At 38.0% G+C, this 26,935-nt stretch overlaps 1 protein-coding gene across 1 annotated transcript in view; it reads right to left on the minus strand.

Annotated features, from left to right (window-relative positions):
- The window catches only part of FRMD3 (FERM domain containing 3), an 83,402-nt gene that overhangs the window by 11,382 nt on the left and 45,085 nt on the right, over window positions 1–26,935 (minus strand). The window contains exons 6-12 of the mRNA XM_010568632.1: window positions 17,713–17,800; window positions 15,793–15,881; window positions 13,427–13,490; window positions 12,306–12,394; window positions 8,916–8,990; window positions 8,294–8,362; window positions 4,977–5,098 (exon numbers count right to left, since the gene is read on the minus strand). Coding sequence (XP_010566934.1) covers window positions 4,977–5,098; window positions 8,294–8,362; window positions 8,916–8,990; window positions 12,306–12,394; window positions 13,427–13,490; window positions 15,793–15,881; window positions 17,713–17,800 — 596 coding nt within the window. The remainder of the gene's footprint in view (window positions 1–4,976; window positions 5,099–8,293; window positions 8,363–8,915; window positions 8,991–12,305; window positions 12,395–13,426; window positions 13,491–15,792; window positions 15,882–17,712; window positions 17,801–26,935) is intronic.

Consider the following 26,935-nt stretch of genomic DNA (forward strand, 5'->3'; position numbering starts at 1 on the left):
AGAGAACTACCTCAATGCTAAAAAACTACCAAAAAACTGGTAGAAAATTCCATTACATATAACCTGAACTAAGGATGCTCACTTTGGCCTCCACGAAGTTTAATGGAATATTAGAAGAACTTCATTATCTCTGCAGACCACAAGAATCTAAAAATAGAACTGCTATTTTATTTAGAAAAGCTGTCAAGAAATCTGATGAACTCCTACATATTACAATTTTTTATATCATATACCCACACACAGAGCAGGTACAATAAGCTAACAGGAGTATTGCTTCTGCTGATTTCACAGGGAAAAGCTGTTTGATGCTATATGACACAAGACATTTCATGATTCTCTCTGATGTATTAAGATAAATTGTGTCTCATGTACAGCAGGTATGATTTTAAAAATACAACTGTTGACAAGCTGTGTATTAGTTCTACCCAGAGAAACAGTTAGCAATAACCCAGTAATTTTTTTTCCAATAAAAATTAAAAGTAACAACACTGAGCTGTGCCCAAGGAAAAAAGTGGACTAGATTACCTGTTACAGTGTTCTTGCTGTACAAGTGTAACATGTAAACAGATACTTTACATTATTTCATATTTTACTAGCATATTTTTAATATTTATTCATACTACTATTCATAAGTGGCCAATTTCTCATGCGTTGTTGCCTAAGCTGTACCCACAAAAGCTCCATATGCCTTTGTTCTACAACAAAAGCTTACACAGATGAGAACCCACACACACAGACAACTAGACTGGTAGTAGCTGGTGTGTGCTCATTCCCATACATGCATGTAAGATGCAATAAAGACTCCACATTATAAAGTAAAGATAAGTAAAGATATCATTCACACCAATTAATTGCCATTAATGCAATATTTCTTAGACTTGAGTGACACACAAAAATAAGTTAGCTAAAGGATAAGAGCTCTCCATACACAACTCAGATGCACAGGCATACAACTTCATAACAAAAAAAACCTGAAAAGATCAATGAGGACATCTAAAAAATGTGTAAATCTGGGAAGGAAAAAATTGAGGAACATGGACTTCAAAGAGGAGAAATTCAGAGTGAGTCTGTGCCATCAACTCTCTCTTTTCTAAAATAAAGTACAAGGTAGATCAATCAACAGAATGACTGAAGCACGCTACTTTCACTTTAGTTGCTCCAAAAGCAAGAGTCAATGTCACCAGGAAAATAATTCATGTATGAAACCTGAGCACACAAGTATCATGTGACTTAAAAGAAGTTTTTATTACTTTGTCAAAACCACATTAATACCATATGATTTAGAGGCATGGTTTTGCTTTTTTTTTTTTTTTTAATTGGACTATGCAAATAAGTGAAGCCCTGATAGCATTTGGTGCTTGGAAATCCAAAGACAATGATCTACTATCTGCAAAATAATTGCCAAGTGATCAGGACAGGCAATAATCTGTCCCACCAAATCAGACAGTGAAAGAAGGCAGCCACACAATTCCTATAGCAATACCAAAAGAAATATAATTTGTTCAACTGTACATGGAACAAGGACCACAGAAAGGACATAACAGGACCATTCAGAAGGACCTAATTTGGCCATCTGTGATGAAGATGAATTTTGCAATCACACTTCTGGATACACTTCAAACTTTTGTAGCTAGGTGCCTTTTGAAGAATGTCTTTTAGGTTCAAATGATCTCTCCAAGCGTACCTGACACTCAAACATGTAAAATCTAATTCCATGTGATAACCTTCTACGCACGACAGTAATTTTATGGTTGCATCTTTACACTACCATGCCTCTTTCCTCCTCCTGAGACAGAAAGGACATTGGTGCAAAACAAGAGTCAGCAACAAGGAATGTGAAAGCCTGAAAAATCTTAAGCAGTAGCAACAAAGCACCGACAGATGACCAGCAAAACCTAAGGCATGAGGGCTTGGGATTAGTTTTTTAATTTGATAAAATATGTATTGGCTCATGGCCAATCTCTTAGGTAAGTCACTTACATAACTATAATTTAAAATAGGAATAAAAGCACATTTAAGTAAGAATACCAATTCAAATCTAGGTGCTTAAATTAGTAATTGGACAGTTGTATATGGCCTCTAAGTGCAGACTTAAGAATTGTGTCTTGAAGAATGAGATACCAATAGACAAATTCAGGATATTTTTGCTTGCCATTCTAATACAAAATAAAATGCTATTACTTGTTTTCAAATCGTCTTGCATAAGTCTCAGCTGCTAAAGTAACTATTAGAGTGATATCATGGGCATACACTATCTTTCTTCCCACAAACAGTGGTCATTTATGACCATGTTCAGTCAGCACACCCTTTCTTACACGTCTTGCAAAACCACTGGACAATTCAGGCTTTTTGGAGGACAGCTTCACTTCAGCATGACAGCCAGAGTACATTTGTAAGATGAAATTTCATGCAGGGGAATGGCTGGGCTTTAGTTGTTTTTCAATATTTGATTGCATTGTGTTTTTATTTTCCATCTGAAAGGATTATCTTAAGGACAACAAGGCAAGCTGAAGCTGCTCAAAATCGCCTGCAGACTCTGCTATCACCATCTCTGGTGGCTTTGTCCCCTAGCAACTACCAAGTAATTGACACAAAATCTTCCCTCTCACCTGCCAGTTTCTGTTAGTTCAGTTTCATGCCACCCAGGCTTAGCCAACTCAAGAGTTCGTCTCTCCAGAATTTTCAGGAAGCAGAAGTATTTACTCAAGACACTGAGGCCACCTTATTTTTGGCCATGTGTTTTGCTCATAATATATAAAGCCAATTTAAAATTAAGAAGTACATTTTGCTCAGTTAAAAGACAAAGGTGTGCACTCTCCTGAGTCTGTGCAAGGTATGCACAGCTGACAGCCCTATTATAGCCAGATCTACCAGCAGGTTGGTTGGGCTGATCTACACAGCACAGTGCAGCACAGTGTGAAAGTCTCAGCCATCAGCAGCTGGAACATCCATATGCATACGGCAGCACCTTGCAGAAATACGAGCATGGGTGCTGGAAGCTGCATTAGCCAACCCATGCAGCAAAGGGACATCTGACCTAGGCAGGGCTGCACCGTGCTCTCAACAACATCTGCAGGCTCTTTGGAAAGCACCCCAGGGTGTCCACCCCCACCTCAGGCCTCGACATTTAGAGAGATGCCAAGGCTGTTTCACACGTGTAGCACACTAAAAGCAGTTTCCCAATGCAGTTGAGTCAGTCCCAGGACTAGCTGCCTCCCCTCTCCCCACCTCCTGCTTCTGTCCTTGCCCTTGCACAGGACCTTGCCCAAACCTCTCTGATAAGCCACTTAAGGGTTGAGCCAGGCAGTAGTGGGACACTGTACAGTTAGGGGATTGTGGTTGGGTGGGTGGTTTTTCTGGGTCAAGGGGTAATTTATTTTTTTTTAACTCCTTCTCCCAGTTCACTCTGGGGTGATTAGTGCTGGTGCAAGAAGATGGGAATCCACAGAATTGGATTGAGTGCACATGGGGAAGAGAGCCAGCATCAGCGTCAGAGAGCTGTGAGATCAATTCAAGCTGCAATTTTATAATATAGCCAAGTTCGCCACATAAAAATACTGTAAAAGAGCTAAATACTATTAACTTAGCAGCTGGTGGTATTTAACTGTGCATAACATATTCTACAGGAAACCCACCAGCAAATATTTCTATTAAATTGTAGTAGAAACAACAAGCTGTCTAACTAAAAGGAAACATGACTTTCAAACTTATGTAATACATACATTTGAAACTATCACTCTCTGGTGATCATATAGCAATAATAAGTCAGCAGTTTCCAGAAATGGATTTCATTGCTTAGAGTTGTAAGTGTGGCACAGCAGCCTTACAAGCAGCAAGCTGTTATTACTCTGCAGTGATCGGAACTGCCTGGCAGGAGCACAGTGTTGGTACTTGGCTGCCAGAAAGTGAATTCTCAGATGCAGGTATTTCACAGCAGAGGTAAACGTAATTGTTAAAATTAACTACCTGTCATGTAGCTACTGCTACTTATTATAATAAGCTAAGTACACAGATAATCTAATTCACCCTGTTCTTACTACATTCAGTGTTGAAACCCCGAAGAATGAACAAAACCTGTTCATATCACTCCTATGAAATGAAATTATGAAGTACGGAAGTACTCCCATGAAAATGAACATATTTGCTCAGCTGTTTTCTGCTTCCCATTAACTGAACACAACAAAGCAACAGCAGAGGTCATATTTCCCAACTTCTGAAACAATTAGCTCACTACATCTCAAGTAAGAACTACTGTTAAGTTTTGTTCAGTTGGCTTCCTTTCTTCTTAGGAAGAATGCAGTTACCCTCATTTAAGATGGCTAAGATGTTCATACCATTCTTCGTAATGACTGGATCTCAAAAGATAGGTGTTGAATACGATTTTTAAAATATCAAGGAAGAAACAAATAAATGGAAAACCTTGTTCTACAAAATGCATTCAAACTGATCTTCAATAACATCCCTTTTTGTCCGTGGGATTAAATTAGCATAGAATCTTTCCTAGCTGAGCTTCAAATAATGTCTCTTTTTGTCAATGGAATTAAATTAGCAGAGAGTTTTTCCTAACATTAGAACAGAAAGAAAGAAATATAAAAGTAAAGGGAAGGAAGAAAAACAACATACCTAGCTGTAAATTGCTGGGTTTCACTCCTGAGTAACTGCAGTTACTATTTAGTTAAATGGTGCTATGTTGAGATTATTTATTTCCTGTTAAATTCCTTTCACCTGACAATCTAAAAAAAGATTTTTGAAACAGAAAGCTCAACAGCAGTAACGTTCCTCACTATGTATCTCAGATGAGGTTTGTTCCTTGAGCTAGTGATCATTTCTCAGCATGACATGCAGAGGATTAGTGGTGTACTTCTAATGGAAATTACTAGATTTCTTCCATATCGCTGAGTCAGTAACATAGCTTTTTCCATATGTTTTAGAATAAATATTGGTAGTGTTTGGCAGGAATTGGGTAAGTGACTCACCTTTGTCTAAAGGAACCTCCTCCTCCTCACAGGGAGAAGGAAGGAGGGGCTGTAGAGGTTCCATGTTGATTATGAGTTGCTTGTTCAAGGAGGGAGAGCTGCGACTCTGGGTAATGCTGGTTCTAAAAGAAGGGGGAAAACAGCATCAGTTTATTCACAAGGAAACAACTGCAGTTCAATACATCTCATCTCAGAATTGTTTTGCATAAATTACACTAGGCCTTGAGCTATCATAACAAGTTCTGCACTTGAACGCTGCTTATGTGTTATGTTGCACCCTCAGCAGATATAGACCTTTCAATATCTGAAGTGCAAGAGAAAGTTTTGTGCTGGTTTACTTCTCTTTACGCAGCCTGACTCCTTTTCATCTTATGCAGGATTTCAGTGTGTTGTTCCTTCCACACTGCACAGCACACATCAGTATTTGGCTTCTTGGAAGGGGAAGGTAGAGAGGATACAAATAATTTTCTTGATGTTGTTCCATTGCCTCTGGGACTGGGTAAAGGATTTGTTATGGTTTGAGCACTGCAGACTAAAGACTAAAGCAGGAACAACCGTATCCCTTCAGTTAACAGATACACAGTGCGCTCATTCTCACGCACACCAGATACTGCCTCTACACCATGCTTCCAGGTGCTCAGGCTGGTTTTCTTTCTCGTCTTACTTGGCTCTAACAGGCTTTCCTGGTAGCAGGCGTTGAACTTTCTCAGGAAAGTTTGAGGAATGCTGTTGATTTGCTTCAGTCATGAGGCTCATTAGCTAAAATCATATTAGTGAGAATATAAAATGGCTCTTTAGAGTAAGTTAACTAGGACTTACATGCTACAGGCCTGAAGCAAGAGTCCTGCAATAAATTTGAACTATTACATTATAAAATATTTACTTTTGACAGAAGCAAAGATGAAAAGGAAGAGGATTCTACTTGACTTCAAATGGTACATAGGTACAGTGAGGAAGTTTCAAAAAATGCATTTCAACTTTGCACAAAGACTCAACTTACAATTCCACATAGATAAACAAACTGAACAAAGCACCTGTTGCAAGTGAAAAGAAGGGACTGTGTGTTGCTGAGGATTTATGTAAACTTGGGACACAGATGTCCTACTCTAAGTCACATTACATATCATTAAATATTCTGTGGGGATAAACAAGCTTTCTTGCTCAATTGCTATGATTCCTTGCTCATTAATATATGCCCAAAGCTACTTATGTCCTCATTTGCATTCTGTGAGCAGTCTGTAATAGCTATTTAGTTTAAATTTTCACTTCCAAAGAAGTTTTTCTCTCAGATTACTGTAATTACAGTCACTGCAACCCAGCAGTACCTCCACAGGCTTGTTATGCAACCCCATGATCTTTGTGTTTGCTGTAGAGAGCTATCAAGCAACCCCCAAAATAGAAGTGCCTAGGAGCACACATAAGGCTCCTACTCCATGCTTATTTACAAAGATGTCTCCTTCAGGCATACCCTGGAATCAAAATATTAAATCATTCAGTGTGCATTTGTCAGACCTCTCCACCACATTAATGCTATATGACTACACGCTCCAACAGATTTTCAGTCCCTAGTGCTTTAAGTGTAATGTCCAAACACAAAGATACTGAACAGTAACCTCCTCACAACTGCATGTTTCTTTCTCAATGCAGCCATGTCACCACTGAATTGACTTTGAGGAAGGGAGGACAGGGAGAGAAAACTTTATATATATTTAAATATATATGTATATTTGCCTTCAATCATATAATTTCCTCTAAAAGTTTTGCATCCGAAAAACTACCATTTCCCACCCTGAAATCCTCTTTCACAGAGTAACGTGCTTCTGAAGCCTGCTTTTTTTTGAGCTGAAAATTTGCTTTTTGCCTACTTGTACTATTAGAAGGACAAGCTATCTACCTCTGTCTCCCATTTCAAAACCTGCACTATAAAAACACTTGAAATCATTAGACTTTTTCTTGGTCTTTCTAAGAAACTAAACTTGGAGCTACCATTATACTGTAAATGCAAGCATTTTAAGAAGGTTAATCATAAAAAATATACATTACTATTTATGGGTGTTAAATCCATATGAAGTTGCTCTATAAACTTATTTGCCCTCTGATCTGTTTCTTCATGTACACTACGAGTTTTAAACAATATGCTTAAAATACACTAAATAGTGAAAGCAAAGAAAAGCAAAATACAAGATAAAACATAATTTTACATTAAAACCCTTTCTTATACTCTGGAAAAAAGAAACACTATGGGAAGTAGGCAATAAGCTATTTCCTTATGTGAGTAACTATTTTCATTTAAAATGCATTTGTGTGCCCAAGTATTCTACCCTGCCTCAATGATGGACCTATATTCTGTCTTCCATGTTCTCAGTCAACACATTCTAGACTGTCACATACCCCGTTTTGAAGTGTAATCTGTAAAAGCATGTTCAAAAGCATCCCTGCATGGCCTTACTATTAATTACGTAGTAGGGCTGCACAACATATTTATAAATATTTGCTGCAAATATATTCCTACCCTTTAGTAAAGACAATCCACTTTTCTCTCAAATATAGATGGAATAGCCATATTCAATTAAAAATAAACCAAACACACACATCCTACCCCTGAAAAAAAATCACAATAAAAATAAGGATATGGCTGTAGAATGTTCACAAAGTTCAGTAACCTTTTTAAAAGTTTTTAAATAGCTTTTTTGTGCTGGCCTCTTTCTTGTTTTCTGAAGGACTTTAATTAGGTTCTTACCAATTTTCACTGTCACTACAATGAGTGATAAGGACCAGAAAGCATTAGTTTTCTTTTAAAATCTAGCTGCTTGTTTCTAACAAGCCAAATTTTTCTCTGAAAAAAAAGATTGTCTGATCTTTTTTCTCTTTACTGAATGAACTTCCTGCTTTTTAATCTGACTGCGTTATGCAAAAACTATCAAGTATACTGTTAAACATACCCATGTACCTACACTAAACAGAATCTTTCAAAACCAGGCAAGAACTAGGAATGAAATGAGAATGTACTTTTCTGTCAGGATCATGTAATAACAGTCTATGTCATAACACAGAAAATAATATAAGCTACTTATCTGACTGATTGATTAAACCCAGCTTCGAAGCAGCACAGATTAAGTTCCCTTGTGCAGGAGACAATACAGCATTGTCAGAATTTTTTAACACTGGCAACACATATTTCCCAAGACTTGCATGCCTCATTGTGGAATCTTAGAACAACATCCATTACATCTCACAGTAAAGGAAAGAGAATTTCTCTGTAGAGAACAATAATCCTCCTTAGTCCTTAAACTTTAATATTGAACGTCAAGACATACCTGTGAACTTCAGGAGGTTCCCTCTGGATTTTAGAGCTTGCCTCCACCACCTCTTTGGCTACTTTTCCACTGCATTAAAACATGAAATAAATATTCAAGCAAATACTAAGATGAGCTCATTACATGCCAAACACTATACATAAATGAACAATTAAGTTACATTCAAAAGAAAAAAAGGGAAAAAAAAATCCTATGCAGTGGGTATATAGTGTCCCAGATTAAAAATTCTGCTGACCACTTCTCTGCAAAGCTACTGAAGAAAAAGCAACCTTTTGTAGTAGAACGCTAGGAGTGAGACTGGACTATCCCACTAATGCACCCCTGGTCCAGAACTGCCCAGTTACAGGGGGCATACAGTCTCTGCACTGGCCACGCATCGTTGTTTTTACAGAAACTGCACCAAAAGTGGAACACTGTTTCATGAAACTGGTCTTCGACAGAAGTCTGCATGAAGCCTCCAGGATGTTAAAGAGACAACAGAAAATCTTTCTAATCCTGACCTGAATTACGTGTGAACAGGTCATCAAGAAGGAAGATCCCTCAATTTGCCATAAGTAATTACTGATGTTTTCTCTTACTTTCTGAAATGGTTTACCATGAAAAAGAAACAGCAAACACCCACCTATATCGAAATCTACTGCCTTTAAAAAATATCTTGCTGCTGGACATGGTCTTGATCTGACTGGATTTTGCATACCTTGAAGAAAAAGAACCAAGTCTGTCACATTTTCAGCACAGAAGGAGCACGATAAGCAAAAACGAACAAGGCAAACTACAAGCTTTGTTATTTTTATACCACAAAGTAATACTCAGTAATTGGCCTTTCCAACTTTTTTTAAGGCCATTATACAAATTACAATATAAAGCACACATAAAACAATTCAGACAGCACAGAAAAACTGAACATAAAACAAGTGATTACCTGAATAGGAAAGCAAGAAAATTAAATGCAGACACTTGCTGCATCTCTAGGGACTCTAATTCACAGGATGAAGGAAAGACTGTGGTACACCAAAAGCCCCTAGGACAAGTTTGCCCTAACACCACCTTGTTTGTGGGAAGATATGGCTATTTCACTTCCCCACTAGTAAAACAAAGAAATAATAAAGAAGTGGTAACACTTGCCTCCAAGAATAGTTGCTTTTCCAATGTCTCTATACAGTCAACTCCTTAGTAGCCTATGTCATATCCTACTGCTTCTCTCTAATCACAAAGTACACAGCAACATTTTATCACAGTCTTTTATCACAAAGATCATGGAAGAGTATCCCAGACGCTCCATCTCCTTGATATTCTCTGCCTTCAAAATGGCAAACTGATTTCATATAGAGTCTCTCATTCCCAGACCCTAGTAAACAATTTTCTATGATTTGTATCTACTTGATAATAATCACAACAGTGAACCCTGAGCCTGGATCAAGACAGGACTAAAGTTGTTTTTTCAAGACATGCCAAGCAATCATGACCTTATCTTAAATTCCAAGTCTCAAGCTCTTCTAAGCAGAGGAGAGGAAGAAATCTAACTAAAGCAAAGTGTCATTATCATGAATTATTTATACAGCCTGGCTACCTCTGTTCTAATCTTATTGGAATACCTTGTTGCTATCATACAGAACATAAACAGGATTTATCTAATGCTGTTAAGTAACCAACAGTCCACACTCAGTACAACTCAGTTTCTCTGAAATGTATGAAAACTTTTGCTGTTTCAAAACTACTATCCTAAGCCTTTATTTACAGATTGCTTTGGCTTCATTTTCATGTTTGGAGGATTGTTGTTATTTTTCTGCACTCTGCTTATTAACCATTACTATTTTCCAATCTATTGGCCAGGTTCCTCTCCACTGAATGTCACTACCAATCTTCATTTTACTAAAGTAGTCCTCTTTTAAGACCCACCAGAATTGAAACAGGCAAGCATAATTTTAAGCAATCCTGCTAAAGAAATAACCCCACAGTAGTGCCTGAAGACATCTGGAAAGTAGAAAAAAAGGTGAGAGAAGCAGCCCCACAGACACCAAGGTCAGTGAAGAAGGAGAGGGAGGAGGTGCTCCAGGCACCAGAGCAGAGATTCCCCTGCAGCTCATGGAAAAGACCATGGGGAAGCAGGCTGTCCTCCTGCAGCCCATGGAGGTCCACAACAGAGGAGATATCCACATTGCAGCCCATGGAGGACCCTGCACTATAGCACATGGACATGTTCTGAGGGAAGATGCAGCCCATGGAGAGCCCACACAGAAGCTGGCTCCTGGCAGAAGTTGTGGCCCATAGAGCAGAACCCATGCTGCAGCAGGTTTATCCTGAAGGAATAGAGCCCATGGGAAGGACCCGTGCTGGAGCAGTTTCTGAAGGGCACTGGAGCAGTGGAAAAGTGTGAGGAGGAAGGAGCAGCAGACAGAAACTGCTATGAACTGACTGCAGACCCCATTCCCCATCTCCCTGCACTGCTTGGGGCAAGGAGGACATAGAGGAGTCAGAAATGAAGGAGTGAAGTTGAGCCTGGGAAGAAAGAGGGAAGGGGTGTTTTTAGTTTTGCCTTTATTGACACTTTAAAATAAAGCAAGACGATGAGAAACAAATTAAATTAACCTTCTCCAAGTCAAGCCTGGTTTGCCCGTGACAGGAATTGGTAAGCAATCTTTCTGTCTTTAACCCCACCCATAACCTCTTTCATCTTATTTTCTCCCCTTGACCTGTGGAGGAGGGAGTGAGAAAGCAGCTAGGCAGGCATCTGGCACCTAGTCAAAGCCAAACCCACCACAACCATGTATTTGTGACCAAAACCCGAACAGTTAATATAACAACCATTTATCAATAAGAGCAGAGAGATGATATTCCTATAAGTCTCCCTCAGACATCTTTACTTCGAGCACTAATTTTTCTCCTTTGGGTGGGAATTGTTTCCTATTCCCTCTAATTATTTCTAGAAATATTAAAAAAACCTGCTCAAACAGCATGCACTATGTGTACTTCCAATGGAAAGCACTCCTGATAATCTTTTTATTAATTCAGTCTCAAACACAGTAGATGTTAACATGGAGAATTAACAGCTGTATTGTTCCAGCTCATATTTCCTGTTTCTTCACTGAGTATATCAATTGAATAGATTATATTGATATGTTATTGTACCAGTGTTGAAATGAAACAAGGAATCTTCTCCAAAATAAAGCAGGTCATTAACATCCATGTTAGAAGACACATTCTTCCCACTTAGTTATTATTCACCCTTACAGCAGCCCCCTGGTGCTGTTAAGCTCCAACACAGAAACAATAATTTTTATAAAATATGCAAGATGCTGTAAGGAGAGACTAAGCAGCAAGAATAAAAGCGATATGTCTAAAGGGAAGCCTCAATAAACAGATCTAACAAAGTCAACAGAGGGCAAAAAGAACACAATAAGAGCTTTTTAATGAGGAATTATTTTCAAGTTCTCTTTTAGGGAATAGGGAGGAAGACACTCCTTTTTTCTTGACAATTTAAAGGTTTTTAAAAAAAAATCAAATGAGATGGCTGGCAACTTACAAAATGTATCTAAGAACATTTTCTTTTCTTTTTTAAATCATTTCAGAGAATTTTTTTTTAATCAACTCTTAGTAAACCTTGGATTTCAAGTGGGAGAACATTACCTACCAGCAGAAGAGCCCAGAGAATCAAATATAACAGATTGTTTCCTTCATTCTCAAGGTATTCAACAGCAGGGCTAAGATTAACAACTATGTTCCCAGACACAAGTGCAGTACCATGTCCATCCAACATCACACTACAGAGCAGCAAAACCAGTGTGCTGGAAGAAGTGTAATTATTCACTGCCAAACCCCTCCTGCCTCATTCAGATTTTAAACAATTTACAATACTGGCTTGAAATGAAATAATATTCCTCATTAGCTTGCGTATTTTCTGTTTGCATTTTGAATTCTGTTAATTAAATGGAACATTTCATGTTAAACAACCTTCTACTCACATGCACACTTTTTTACTTTTAGTATAGATGATCACTTCAGGTTTACATACTTGTAAAAAGCCTGGTTCTCCACCCCACACTTCCAAAGATGCTTGCAGGCTGCTGGTGTAGAGGTATGGAATGACAGCACAGCCTTTTTCTAAGTGAAAGGAAAAGAAGGCAAATAAAAGTAATGAAAATGTAGAATTCTCAAAGACTGAAGTAGCTGTACCTGATGGTATCATCATGAACCGGATACACTGAAGACCAAGTTTTCCTGAGTAGCCTCGCTCTGTGGTTCACCCACAGAAGTACAACCGATACATAGCTGATATTCAAGCTGCCCAGGCAATTGTTTCAGAAATACAAGGGGATGCTTGGAGGTGACAGGCAAGAGCATATGTACAAGTGGCTTGTAGAATAAACCTGTACCAACTGTATTCACACCAAAATCAAAAGGTGGAAGTCTCTATATTCAATATTTCACCTTGCACAGTTGCTGCACTACTTACCATCCGCTTCTCCCTGTTCCCTATGTCCTACCATCAAATCCTCCTTGCAACCACACAAACAGCCCAAGACACCTCTGGCGTTATTTCCTTCCTTCATTTTCTATTTCTCACCTAGACTGCATCCAAAGCTGTAACCTTGGGCTTTGTCACTCTGCCCTAGGGGCAGAACTGATTATAGCATCCTGTAGGCAAAAATCTCTATGATTTCAATGGCAAGAGCCTAAGGACAGGACTCCTGACTGCCTAGGAGAGACTTCAGCCTATTCAGCTGACCAATATTTGAGGATATGATTGTAATTAGCTGAAAATACCTCACATTGATCCAGGTATCAATGTTCACCTGAATTTTCAATCATATACAGATGTCACTCATGCTCTAGAGTGGGTAGGTACAGCTTTAGCGCTTTAAAATCTGTTAAAACTTGACTACACAGATGACCAAAACCATGAGCAATCAACACAGCACTGCATGAATGTTAAGTGAGAAATGTCTCAACCCTTTGCAAATTAGACATTCTTTTGACAACAGCAATATTCTTGTTCACTCATATTCTATATTGTAGTTACAATATGAAGTACAATTATTGATTGTTTAGAAGTTTGTTTAGTTAAAAAATGATGTTACAATTTAGTTGATTCTAAATCATATACAGAAGTTCTGTGAAAATATTAAACCTGACCTCTTTCTGAGCTCCAAACACATAAAAAGTCTTCCCTTCAAATTTCAGTTTATAGACATCACACCTAGAAAGAGAAAAGTCATTTAAGTATAGGAAAAATGGATAGATCTACAGGTATGTAGAACCCATTTCTACAGGTATGTAGAAACTTGTATGCAAGTTTCCTTGATTACCAAGGTCAAGCAGGCTGTCAAATGACAAAGAGCCTCAACAGAAGTCTTACAACCTTTAGCATAAAAGCATTTAATATTCTAATGTTCTTTAGAGTAGAGACCATAAGCCCAGAGTATTTCTTTACATCCCTATGCACCTTCAAAGAATTAACTTTGGCTGCTGGAAAATGAAGAGGAAATTAAAAGTAGGCAGAAGCTGATGTTTACATTCTATTTATCACACAGCCTGTAATTCCTCTTCTATCTTAAAACCTTGGAACATCTAATGTAATTAAATTGAGGGAAAGAAAATACTCTTATCTCTATCCTTACTTACTTGTGGTTTCATATCACACATTTTAGTAACTAGCTACTTACAGACAGAACACAACAGGAAGAAAAAGAAAATGTTTGACAGCACATATTACTGAGGCCTTGTGAGTTGCAAACCTATGTCAAAATTTAATTTAACCAAGGCTGAAAGCACAGTCTACAGATGGAATAGCAGTGCACTGTATAAAGGCAATGTGATGCCTCTGCTTAAATTGTAATGGAAATTTTGTCATTACCACAGCTAAAATGGAGACACTGTAGTTTTTCTAAACTTCTCTAAAGATTTTGGATATCGGATGGTTGAAATAGGAATGATTCTGGAGGCAAGGACAATGCTAGCCCTGCAACTTTAGAAAAAGAGTTTTGCTTTAACATTAAACAACTAAAAATCATTCCAGTTGAGAAAGCTTTTTCATTGAAAAGAAAATCTCAAATATTAATTTAGATTTTTATTGTGCAGTGCAAATCTCAGCTAATATCAGTTAAAACTACTAGCACTCACTTCTAGGTCTCAGAAATGAAAGGAGCAGTGCATGGCATTCAGATAAATTCAGATAAACCAGATCAAACTTCCAATGGCCAGTGTAACACTGAGACAGCTTAATGGCTTTTCCTCCATCACTATTGCATTTTGTACCTGGTTTACATGCCAATGAACTAAATGAATACACAGATATCTCCGAAGGGACACATTATCCTTAACTAACATGAAAAACTAAGCGCTGAGAAACTAATTTCCCACCGTATGGTGGATACATCCTTGGCAAGTGTTATTCTCTCCTCCCTGCACTGTAGACTGACGTTGCAGTCACATTGTCCTTATGTCACAAGCACAAACCACTGAAGCACTGTGACAAGGGCTAACCAAAATTAACCCTAGGGAAACTACAGTACAAATCCAGGATCACAAATGGATGGCATTTGACAGACATGTCCGCAGAGCTCCACGGGGAACTGAATCGTATAGACAGGACTACACTGACTTTGCACCTCTGAGGATTTCAGGTTAGTCAACTATCAAGGGGAGTTCTATGGACATGCAGCAAAGAGTCCAGCTCTACACAAAAAACTACCTCCTCATTTCTTCACCTCCCGCCCATCTTGTTCCCACAAGACAGGCTGGGAGCGCTGAGGTGGAGCAGCCACATCTAAGTAACTGCTGTGGGCATCTCTTAAGCAGCAGGGCTAAAATGAGATTTATTGACATCTGAGCATGACTGTGCTCATTCTGCAGCACACCGCTGAGGGCATGCCCAGCTACTGTTACAGTACCAGCAGCATCTCAGTTTTACCGCTCCCTCAAACGTGGCTGTGGCTGCCCAATTAAGTCAAATGTTTTGCAGAAGCAGAAAAGGAAAGCCAGACAAAGCAAGGACAATTGCGTAAGTGTCCACTTCTTTAAAAAAAGAGGCTAAAAAATAAAAATTCAAAGGCATTCTCACCTCCTCCTCCGCTTACCAAATAAGTTCTTTTATAGTTTTCAAACTGAGGCTATTAAATGAGGAAATAGCAACATTTCCAAGAGTCAAATAAAGATGCAGGTGGACTCTTGTAAACTCTTCCAGATGTCTCTGCCAACAAGCCTCACTGGTGATTTACAGCATAGTTGAAAAATCAACTTACTCAATTTTAGCATTTTTGCATTATGTTGACTAATGCACCCAGCGGAATAATTTTCACTGGAGGAAGAATGAGACCAAATCATTATTATTATACTCCTCATCTAAGATCCTTTGAAACAGAAATATAATGGGGCAAGAGAAGGAATATTCACTTGGTTCACCTTAAAGACAACAAATGCAGGTGAAGGTAGTAGGAAGAAGGGAAGACACAGGAGAAAAGACTCTTGTATATTAATCTACTCTTACTTCACATGCTTACCATTTTAACAAATGAATTCTTTTATTCCCCTGGAAAACTACAAATCCTGCAGCTGTGAATCCTAAAAATGTAGTCGTCCCTGTTGAGTCCTTGAAAGAGAAAAAAGAAACATAATTTTCCCCTCATCCAGTGAGGTATTTCTTACTGATAGCATAAATTGTTACCCCACTATAGATTACCGCCATTTTGTTTTCCTTTTCAAAATAAATTTTGCCTTCAAATTGTACACTTCTAAAGAACAAAGACTGCTCTTGGCAATACAGGCTTCATTTATTTCTAGGCATTTAAATGAGTAAGAGCATCTTATGCTTTGTTTCCATCCACCTGTAGCTGATGACAGCAGCGAATCCTTAGGTATACTTACTAATTTTGTTAAAAACATACTTCTGTGCATGTGCTATTCTTAACGTGCTGACTAACTACAAACCAGGGATTCATATCTGCTTCAACACTGATATTTTTTTAGATTTCATAATACGTTGCTCCCCTGTGAGATGTTGTGTTGGAAGTACTGCTGACATACAGCATTTACTACAATAAGCAAGTACTCTTGAGTACAAACCAGAACATATGGTGATACTTGCCTTTCAAATAGGAAAGACCATTTTTAAAATTTTTAATTCCACAATAAAAGTTCTGGTTTATAGTTTTTGAGCAATGATTCAAGTGAATTTTGTATTAACTGGATTTCCTGTCCATCCCAAGTTCCAGACCCTCACCTTGCTAAAGTTAGTCAACTTTATTGTGTCTTATGTTCCACAGATAAAATAAGAGGGAACAGAAACAGCAATGCCTCTGGAGTAGCAGCCACAGCATTGGAAGGAGCATGTCCTAAGGAGCCAGGGAAGCACCTTACTTTGCAGTTCACTGCCAGAAGACTGAAAAATTTTCCTTAGGCATGGGCCATGAACACCTGCATGCCCCCACACTACAAGCCCTGCCACACAGGTAAAGAGGAAACTCTGAGCCAGATTTGACTTTGTCCTAAGTGCCAACATAAGTCTGTCTCTCAGATGCCCTGTGAAAATCTGCAGTATAGTTTTGAACTAAAGTTTACTAAGTCACTGACCTCACTGGGCTCTGAACCAGTCCCTGTATTTCACGCAGGAGCACCATTCCTAGCAAAGTACATATGAAATCTGATGCAGCTTCATGTCAGATCTGACTGTTTAAGGGCGTTCACCACCAGAACAGCTAACTGGACAGCACTGCTGTTCCACCAAATGAGATGGTATACAAGCCAAAGTAAAAGCAGTAGTTAAAACATGAAGAAAGTAACACTAAAAACAAACACTGCAGATTATGCAGATAAAAACAAGTAATTAAAAATGCAGGTATAAGGGATAATCAGAACTGGTAACTAAAATCACCTTCTCATAAAGAACCACAAAATAGCAAAGTGGAGGAATATGCAAATATGCAAATGCATACCCAGTTCTCCCCTCTGTACATTTGGTTTGCTGTTCTTCCTAAGATTTGCGTATTTTGATGGTGTTTGAAAAACTAATCTGCCAAGGACTAACAGTTGTTGCATCTTCTGGACAGAGTAACACTGAATCCTGAAAATCTTGGCAAACACAAAGTGTTTCACACCTGGAATATTTAGAGAAACCTTTGCATTAAATGCAAAGAAATTATGATGTATAAGCAAAGCTTTTGTCGTGACCCTCTACCACATTCTTCTACAATGTTCTGCTTCCTCTGGAGAGACCTTTCCTTTGACTAATGTAGAAATGCCAATCAGTCAATGTTCTTCCAAGGCTTAAACATAATATGTAGTTCCAGGGCAAGTTCTTTTATAAATTACTCCCTATTTGTGCCTGGATAAAAAACAGGGCTAAATCAACTCAATTAATGGCTTTTTACTAAATGTTAGTAAAAAGAACATTTTATTAGCTGTTAGTAAAGAAAAACTGTTACCTTGCAAGGATGAGGATCAACACCATAAGTTTCCAAAGAATATGCTTTCAGGAGCAAGTTAAATTCAGAAACAGCTGGGCTCTGACCTCTGAAATTACAAAAGAAACAGCAGTTTGACACCAAAAAGAAAATAGGAGAAAAAGACTTTTTGACTGGAGCATTTAAATGCCTAAAAAAGAAGGAAAGAAAAGTTTGTACTGAAATACAAACTACTTCAACCATGTTCTGTTTATAATGTAAAGATAGAAAACTTTTCACATGTTTTCTCCTGCTGAATTGCACAGTGCCTGATGTTTTCAGGTAAATTCTGATGTTTTTTTCTCAATCCTGAGATAATAACATGTTATGCAGTTAAACAGCTATCCATTATCCTGCAAGTATTTGTTGTCTTTTGTTATACATGCACATCAGCCTGAACATGAAATAAACCTCAGCATCTTTTTCCACAAACTCTTGCTCCCCAACTCATTTAAAAGGATTGTGCAGATTAACAAACATTCTTTCCAGTGCAGGGTATAAACTTGGCAATCATATTACACTGTCTACTCAGATGCTTGCCTAATTATAGCAGTGCCTGCTACCATCATGATAGTTCATAATCTGCCAGCTTTTCCATTATATGCCCCTATTTTTAGGGTGTCTATAATCAACCATGAATATACACTAAAGCCTGAAACATGGCATGCAAGACTTGAGTTCTAGAGTAAGTTTCATTATTTGATTTTTGCTCTGCTCACTCCTGACATTACAATAAGCTCTAACACAGATTTACAGTGCCTCTTTGTCAGTGAACTGTTCCTAGTATTATTTTATTTATGTATTTACATGACTAGAGTACAGGAGTCTGATAGTTAATATGGGTTTGTGACAATGAGCGGTGCTTAGGACCTTTAGAAAGCCAGCCCTCATAAATGCTTCTTATGCAAATATCAAAAAAATGAGCCTTAGACAAATCTTCAAGAAACACAGCAATACTTTATCTTACCCCTGCATTTTGGGGTCCAGTCTCACACTGTGACCAATGGCACTCGGGAATCGGCATTTAAAAACTGCTCTGTACACTGGTGTGGAATAATTTCCCTGTAAGTCTGTTTTCCCCCAGTAGCTAGAAACCAACAAGCATTGAAATAAAAGATTCAGTATCCAGCCCAAAGTTCTGTTTAACAATTCAGACAATGCTAGCATGCTTGTGGATGTCAAATCCTATTTTGAACCTAGCAAGCTGATGCCCTGTGGTAATGTAAGTGTCAATAACCTTCTCTGTTACAAAGTTTTAATCTGTGCCTGCTTATTGTCTCCCAGTCAATCCCATGATACTTCTTCAGCTTCTTCCATATGTCTTTTGGTCCTCTTTGATACTATACTCCTTGCACTTCATCTCAGACCACATTTTTGTTGAAGTTTAGCCTTTAAAGAAAAAAAACCACGTGAGATTAGAGAAGTGCCCTTCTTTCTCCTTCCTTTTTTGGTCTCTTTCTCACCATCTTCCAATGGAGAAGAACATGTACGAAGTGGAACACCAAAAATTACAAATTTGCATTTACACAGCTAAATATTTAAGGGGAAGACAGCATGAAAGCAGCAAACAAAACAAAACTGCTTATTTTGCCCAATCAACTTTCTGATGGCTCTGCTAAACCATTTTTCTCCCTTTTCAATATTAATAAATCACAACTTTAAGTGTAATCACAACTGTAAGACCGAAAAATGAGCCTTAAAAAGGCAACAAGTTTGTTTTGTGCACTAACCAACTGCACAGGACAGAAGTAATTAACTAACTTGACCTAAATTACTTAGAACACTTATGTTGCATAGTGAAAACAGCAAAACACATAGATGGTTTGAGTGCTTATTGGAGATTGGGCCTTACAGAAAAATAAGATTATGTAATGCATCTTTTTCCCACCTCCCTTTGCTAGTACAAAAGAAAGTAGTCAGTCGTATAGTTTGAAAGGACCAAAAAGTGACAAATACTTTGGAGTGATGTGATTTGGGGGTTTTGGCATTTCCAAAAGGGAAAAAAATATTAAATTGCAATTATTATTGAAAAGACACATTAAAAAAGAATTAGCATGCTCTCCTCACCTATAGCCTCTGAAAATATGCTGTCTTTGTGCACATCACGTAGAACAAGCTGTGGCACTTGGGGAAAAAAGCAGAAGACATGGACAGGTTTGATCTTACCGGATTACAGGCTAATCAAATGGCTACTGTGCAAAGCCTTACAAGAACATCACAAAGCAGAAGAGTCAAGGGCAATAACAAATGAAAAAATCCTCATCCGTCCCTTATCAAGGGATTAATATTCAAGCTTTGATAATACACTTTTCAACTGTAACTTTGCAATTAAATTTTCATTACTAAATAAAAATGTAACTATAGCAAATAGTATCAGTAAAGTGAACATTTTTTATCAGTCACTGATTTAATATTAGATATGCCTTTGACTGTCTTTGTTTAAAAGCCTTTAAGCTTTCTACATGCAACAAACAGCCTTACGCAAAAACATATAGAGTTTCCTCACTTATGCAAGTGTTTCAACTAACGCCTCTTAGGGTGGAAAAACAAGGAATATTTAGACAACGCATATTTGCTGTTTTGTAACTCAGTTCTCTCAGTAATGTCAGGTCTCTCTCTCAGTGCATTCACTCCTTTTGACCTTATATGACTTCCCAAATTTTTCAGAATGTATTCAGCATTAAATGGAAGACGTATTCTCTTTCTATATGCTGCAGCCACTATAGCACCCAGCTGCAGTGTGCCAAAGTTTTTGAACAGGACCAGTAAAAGAAAACATTACACAGAAAAGTTTCTGTACACCACACAAATGATAAAATGTGGATAACTTGTGAAATTAGAACTCCACAGTTATTAGCTATGAATTAATAATTCAAACTAGGATTCAATCAATCTAAAAGTTCCTAATAAAATTTTAATGAAACAAAGACTTTAATAGAAGATTGAGAAGTCTACATTACTCTCTGATTTTTCCTTTAGGCTCATGAAAAGTACACACTAGAGGATGTACAAGCTCTGTTTATTCCCCACAGGGCCCTCAACTCTGAAGCACTTCAAAGGCCAGGAAGCTCAGCAGGGAATACCTCCAGGGTGTGCCACAGCAATGATCTACTTGTTTTGCGGGCTGCCCACACCAATTCACTCTAGAATTTTCTCCCCTTCATACCTTTCCTTTGAGGTATGTATCTGTTGTTACATACTGAAGTAGGGAAACTTAGTGAAAGTCAAAGATGAGGTAGCACAGGATTGAGTATTAATTCCTTTCAGCAGAGAAGACTATATAGCAATAACAGCAAAGAAAAAACATTTTCAGTACTATTCTTGGTTTCTTGCTTCCTGAATAACCTTAGTGAAGTCACTTCATCTGTCCTCTCTGATTCCCTTACTGACTTACGAAGTGCTGTGAGATACTACTATTAACATACTAATAATAATAATAATAATAAAACACATAATTATTGTCCATCCTTTTGCCTCATCTCTATGTCAAAAAAAGTTACTGTACTTGAGCATGCCCCATGTACAATTAATTTCTGGCTATTTATGGTCTGTAGGGTATTTCAATGCAATTAATTCAAAGAATAATAAGTATGTACATAATGATCTGGCCTCTAGAAGCATTATGTATTCACCTCCATGCAAACCAGGGAAAAGTATCAGCCATAAAGCTTTAAATAACATAGGCTCAGTCTCCGTCAAACACCCTTTGCCCTGCCCTGCAACTGTGGACATATCTCACTGCAGTCTCAGAAGAGACCACAGTAACTATTTCAAGAAGGATCTCCACCTATGAAGTATTCTTGTTATATTCCTGATCTTGTACAGGACATCCCTCAGCAGAACAAGGTTACTTGGGTTTCCTTTTAACCTAAAAAAAAGCCAGAATTCTGCATAAAGAATCAACACATTTAGCTACACCATCTACTGATCACAGAACTGCTTACACATGGCTGAGGTTTTGTTGTTGTTTCTTTAAATCTTTTTACAGGTGGTTGAGACTCCAATTGCTATACAATTATAGTATTAAAGGTCTTCAGTAGTTTTTACTTTTCCTTTAAGCTCAGGAGATTCTGGCAGACAGTGGGGATGTTTTTAAATAGTCTGTCTGCTAGTACTTTTAGTCACAATGAAGGTACTACAGAGGACTATGTGGTATTGAAACACAAATCTGCTATAATTATCAGTGTTTTAGTTGTACTGGGGACAACAGCACAACAGTGGTAATAATTCTAAAGAAAAGCACTAAATTAAGACACTGGTAAATGAAATTGCGTTGTAGGCTGTGGCCCAGTTTGTCAGAATAGTGAGGCCAGGCTTTGCACATTGCCCAGGCAGCAGAGCTGCTCCCCTGAGAACTGCCTGAGCCACCAGCATTCAGGAGAGCAAAAGCCTTTAGATGGGTCTGCCTATGAAAAGAGACCTTAACATCTGGCAAGTAGCTGAATTGCTGAAATGTTGCTGGAACATGTAAAACTTAGAAAACTGCAGAATACTCAAATATCAATTTTAACCTGTACTGCAAAATTGTTTTTTCTCTCAGACAGATAGAATCCTAGGATCAGAAAAACCTGAATAATCACTTTAAAACAATAATCAAACTCTTTTACAAGTCTATTAAATGCTTATGTGTTTAATTTTACACCATGCACACGGTAATGACATGTGTCACTTACATAACTCCTTCTACCAGAACATTTCAAATTACTTGTGTGCCTTTGGAGATCAGACTGAGGTGGTATCTCTGAAGTCTGTGCTTAGGTATCTGTATTTCAACTTCACTTCATAAACTGATGCAGTGATGCAGACAGCTTTAAGCTTATTCAACAGACAGAATACATTTACAGAGCAGATGCAGTTTTAATTTACCATTAATTTAAAATCTATTCCCATGATACAGAGACATCTACTGAGCTCTCTGTTTTTAATATCACAGTAGATTCATTCTTCTGGTCCACACACATCTAGCCTACAAAGCTTTCTCCCAGATAAAGAAGAGGTGGGGAGGGAGGAGAGGGGCAGAGGAAATAGGTCCCTTCAGCTGATGAAGAAATGACTTCTAGAAATTCACACAGACATCTGAATTCACCAGTATGCTAAATATGCAGAACCTGAATCCAAACCTCACTATGAGACAGGCAACAACTAGCTTGGTAAAGAAACCGAACACATTTGTGGATCATGATTATGAACACTCTTCCCGGGGAGGGGCAGGGGGGAAGCACATGCACATACACACACACAAAAAATAAAACTTTCCTAAAGCTAGAAAATGATCGATATTACAACAAAACCAGCTACCTTTCTCAATTCAAGTAGATTATTCTTTCTACTGAATACTTCTTGGAATTCCCATTAAAAGAAAAGTCACATATATTGATATATCTTTTCAGGTTTTCATTGTATCAGGTAGACCTTTGGGAAAAGAGGAGGGGAAAGACACCTGTTTTGTCTCTGAAGTTCCTTTCTCTAGATTGCTGCTACAACTGCATCTTCCATTAACAATAATCTTCCATTAAAATCATGCTCAGTTAAAGCTGCTTCTTACCCTAAAGCTTCTGGGAATACTGTCTGTGCCATGCAAACACCAATCCAACAAAACAGCATCTCACTCCTACCATATTCAACTAAGTGCATCCAGAATTACAAATATGGTTCCTTAATTTTAAATGGTTTTGAGCACAGTTCTGTAAGAAAAAAGTGGTTCAGAAGAACAAAGTTTTGAGGAAAGCAACACACACATCATTTTTCAGGGAAATAAGTAGGTGACACGGAGAACCTGTTATTTCAAACTTCTAATAAATATACATTCCAGCCATCTCTCTAATTCAGTCAAATTAAAACTGATAGGAATTACGGAGTGAAAGAATACACCAGGAAAATATAGCAGAACAGAAACAAACAAATTATTCATCTATTACAGCAAACACAATGGCATTCTAATAGCAGATTGCTAAATTGAAAGAATTACCTAATTTTGAAGTTGCAGTGACATGTGCCAACATATAGCCTGATGGATAAATCTAAATGCCTACATTGGGAAACTGTAAATGAGCAAGCATGGGCTGTCAAAGCTGAGGTGAAGAGGACATTCAGTGCAGCCCAGGGTTGTCACGTAGGTGGGACCCTGAGCAGCTGTTGCCACTATCTGCCTGTGCACTCCCGCTACACATCATTGTCCTCCGCAGCTCTCCAAAGTTCTTGATATACTTTGTATAGCTGAGAACTACAAAGACTTTGGGTCCTTAGGCCTGGAAGTCAGCTATCCCTGCTGTAGCCCAAGTCCTGCTCTTTTCCAAACTACCCCCTCCCCTCCATGTAAACCTCAACAGATCCTCAGTCACTAGCAAAGTGGCTTTTGTCTCCTATAACATGACTTGCAAGTTTTGGAGCATACCATATGTCCTTCCAATAGCATTCCCTTTGTGTATACAAGGCCGTTGGGTACTGATGTGATTAGTATAGTACGAGAAGCTAAATATAAAGTGTAGATGAGTGTGCTGCCAACATTATATGCATAAAAGCAGGTAATATGTAGTTTTAATCGCAAGAAGCTTTTAAATGAAATACATGATCCACATTATTCTGGACTTGCTAAATGGGAATTTAGTTTTAGCACTTTTTAATATATTCAACAGCATGCAAGAAGTTGCTTTAATCTTGGATCAAATGATATTAACACCCACAAAGAGAAGCATTTTCTACCAACTCTTGCCAAGTCTTCTAGGACAGCCTCCCAGAATATACTCTGATAGTAACATTTGTAGTTATGCTTGCCAGTGGCTCCACTGACAGCTCCATCTCCACACGAGCTGGAAAGCCAGATCATTAGAGACTGGAAAATCCTGTACTCCTGCTGGCACCAGAGTCTGAGCACCCATGGTAACTGATGGTACAGTGAAGGGAATACAGTAAGAGTTAGAGAAGCGAAGGAAAGTTAAAAGTGCTTAAATCCCCACCAAGTAGTTACAGGGTAGACAATGCAGCAAAGGATAAAAATGTTATATGCCTTTCAAATCAAATTTAAACAACACTTCTCATTTAGCTTGGATCAAAGACAAGCATTAATTTGCTACTCTAGTTTTCAGGAAAATACTACCCTTTAGCTTAAAAGTCTGAATTGCTTTTGAGATTTTTAATAGCAGAACAAGGCAGTGATTTCACACCCTCAGAGGAAACTTATTCTCCTCCCAAAAGATGTCCTTCTACATATGACTTTTGCAAAAGCTGGATTATTTGATACACACAATGGAGATGACAGCCAATTCAGTAGCACTCAACCATCTTGAGCCTGTATCCACGCTGGCCATCCCAAGCAACAATAAATAACTTGCATTTACCTATATAGGGTCAGCCTGGGAAACAGGCATTTGAACAGGTCGTGTAACTCTACAATTTACTGCACAAAGTTAATGCTTGCATTTGGCTTTCAGATAAATTAATGGCTTTTTACATAACACTTTCATGTAAATTACATGGCATAATATTTCATATCAGAAATAAGTAAAAATTTATCATTACTTTTCAGGTGGGATAGAAAAAAGTAATCTTTATTTTTGACCACTGAGCCCTTTCAAAAAAGAAAAAAGGGAAAAAAAATGATTCCTACAAATATAAATTCCCTTGATAGGGATTTATGTAGATCTTCTCTTTGGAAATCTCTGTATTTTCAGGTGTCTGGCCTCAGGGAGCTCTGGCTGACAGGTGTCTTTCAATAGCCAGAGAATTTTATTGAGTAACAAATGTTCTGTTAAAGGACATAAGATTTTATATAAATTCATAAGAAGGAAGGAATGTGACTGCACTAAAAACATCTGATGTTTTATTTGGTCATCTGAAGCAAACCCCACAGTTGTAACAGCACAGAAGTCAATTTGGAAGTAGTACTGACACTGGTGCATACATATGTACAAAGTCCCTTCTTTCGTAAGAGAAGCCCACAAAATCCAACAGCAACAGCTAGAAGCAAAACTAGGCCAGCTACTAATGCAGGTTGCCCAAACAAACAAACAGTGCTAATTCTGCCATGGAAAAATTACAACTGAGAATGTCTGAAAGGAGCAAACTCCTAATGTGTTAAAAAAAACCATAACAAAACAAAACCTCAAATCCCAAAGAGATTATTAAGATCACCTGAGTGATCTTTCCCATAAAAGCCCAGTAATCCTAGTAGTCCGTGCTGTTATGCTTGAAGAATTAACCTTTCACTCAGCTTTCCTCTCCTCTACTTAGAAGATTACATGACTCTGTGTAACCTCATTTGATGGGTTAGTTTTCATTTGGTTTTCCCCAAATCTATACAGAATTCTTCACTATATTTTTGTTAAGCTGTGGGCTTTTGGTCACCAGAAATAAAAATGAACTATGGCTTTATACACTGAACACAGTACAGTGTATTAAACATCTTTAATACTGCCAAAATAGGTGAGAACTGAACGTGTGGTTCCATGTACTTTTGTGGAAGCCAAGTAAAAGTAAGTTATTTTTAACTTACATCATTTCACTGATTTGTTTTACAGTGCAATGTTACAAACACTTGCACACATCTAACTAAAAGGGAAAAGAGACATGCAACTGAGCAACCTGGGGACGGACCTTAGCATTCACTTCACTTGGAGATGAAGGTATACCAGAACACACTCACAGAATATGTAGATTTTCATTGCCCAAATCTTTTCCAATCCATTAAGAGTGGCAGGGAAACAGAAATGCAAGTAGCTATTACTTCAGTAGCTATGCTTTGTTGTAACCATACCCAAAACCATAACATTCAAATCAATTTTGAATTCTTTTAAGAACAAGTCTCTAAGTCTCGTCAGTTCCTAGTGCATCCTCACATATTCTAAGTTTTTAGAGTCATAAGAGCATTATCCCTTCGCTTCCCAGCAGCATACGGTGTGTCAAAAGAGGGCTTACTTGGAATGACAGGAAAATGAGAATATGTATTGTGATGAAATCAAGGCACGTGTTTGCCCCACCACTGGTAAGGTTCAATGAAATTATTCCTGTACCTGTCCCTTTCTCAATGAGGGAAAAATCATTAATTAAAATTCACAAGATAATTAATCACAGCTCAGTAAAGCTGACATGCATTTCTGTCTGTCACGTTTATATTTTTGCAATTAGGTGCAGTGGAAAGTCACATAAAAGGTCACATTTTGCTAAAATCCAGTGATGTTATCACAGCCACAAAGGATAAGAAATAAGG

This window comes from Haliaeetus leucocephalus, unplaced genomic scaffold (assembly GCF_000737465.1).
Source record: "Haliaeetus leucocephalus isolate CR32 unplaced genomic scaffold, Haliaeetus_leucocephalus-4.0 Scaffold251, whole genome shotgun sequence".
Taxonomy (NCBI): domain Eukaryota; kingdom Metazoa; phylum Chordata; class Aves; order Accipitriformes; family Accipitridae; genus Haliaeetus; species Haliaeetus leucocephalus.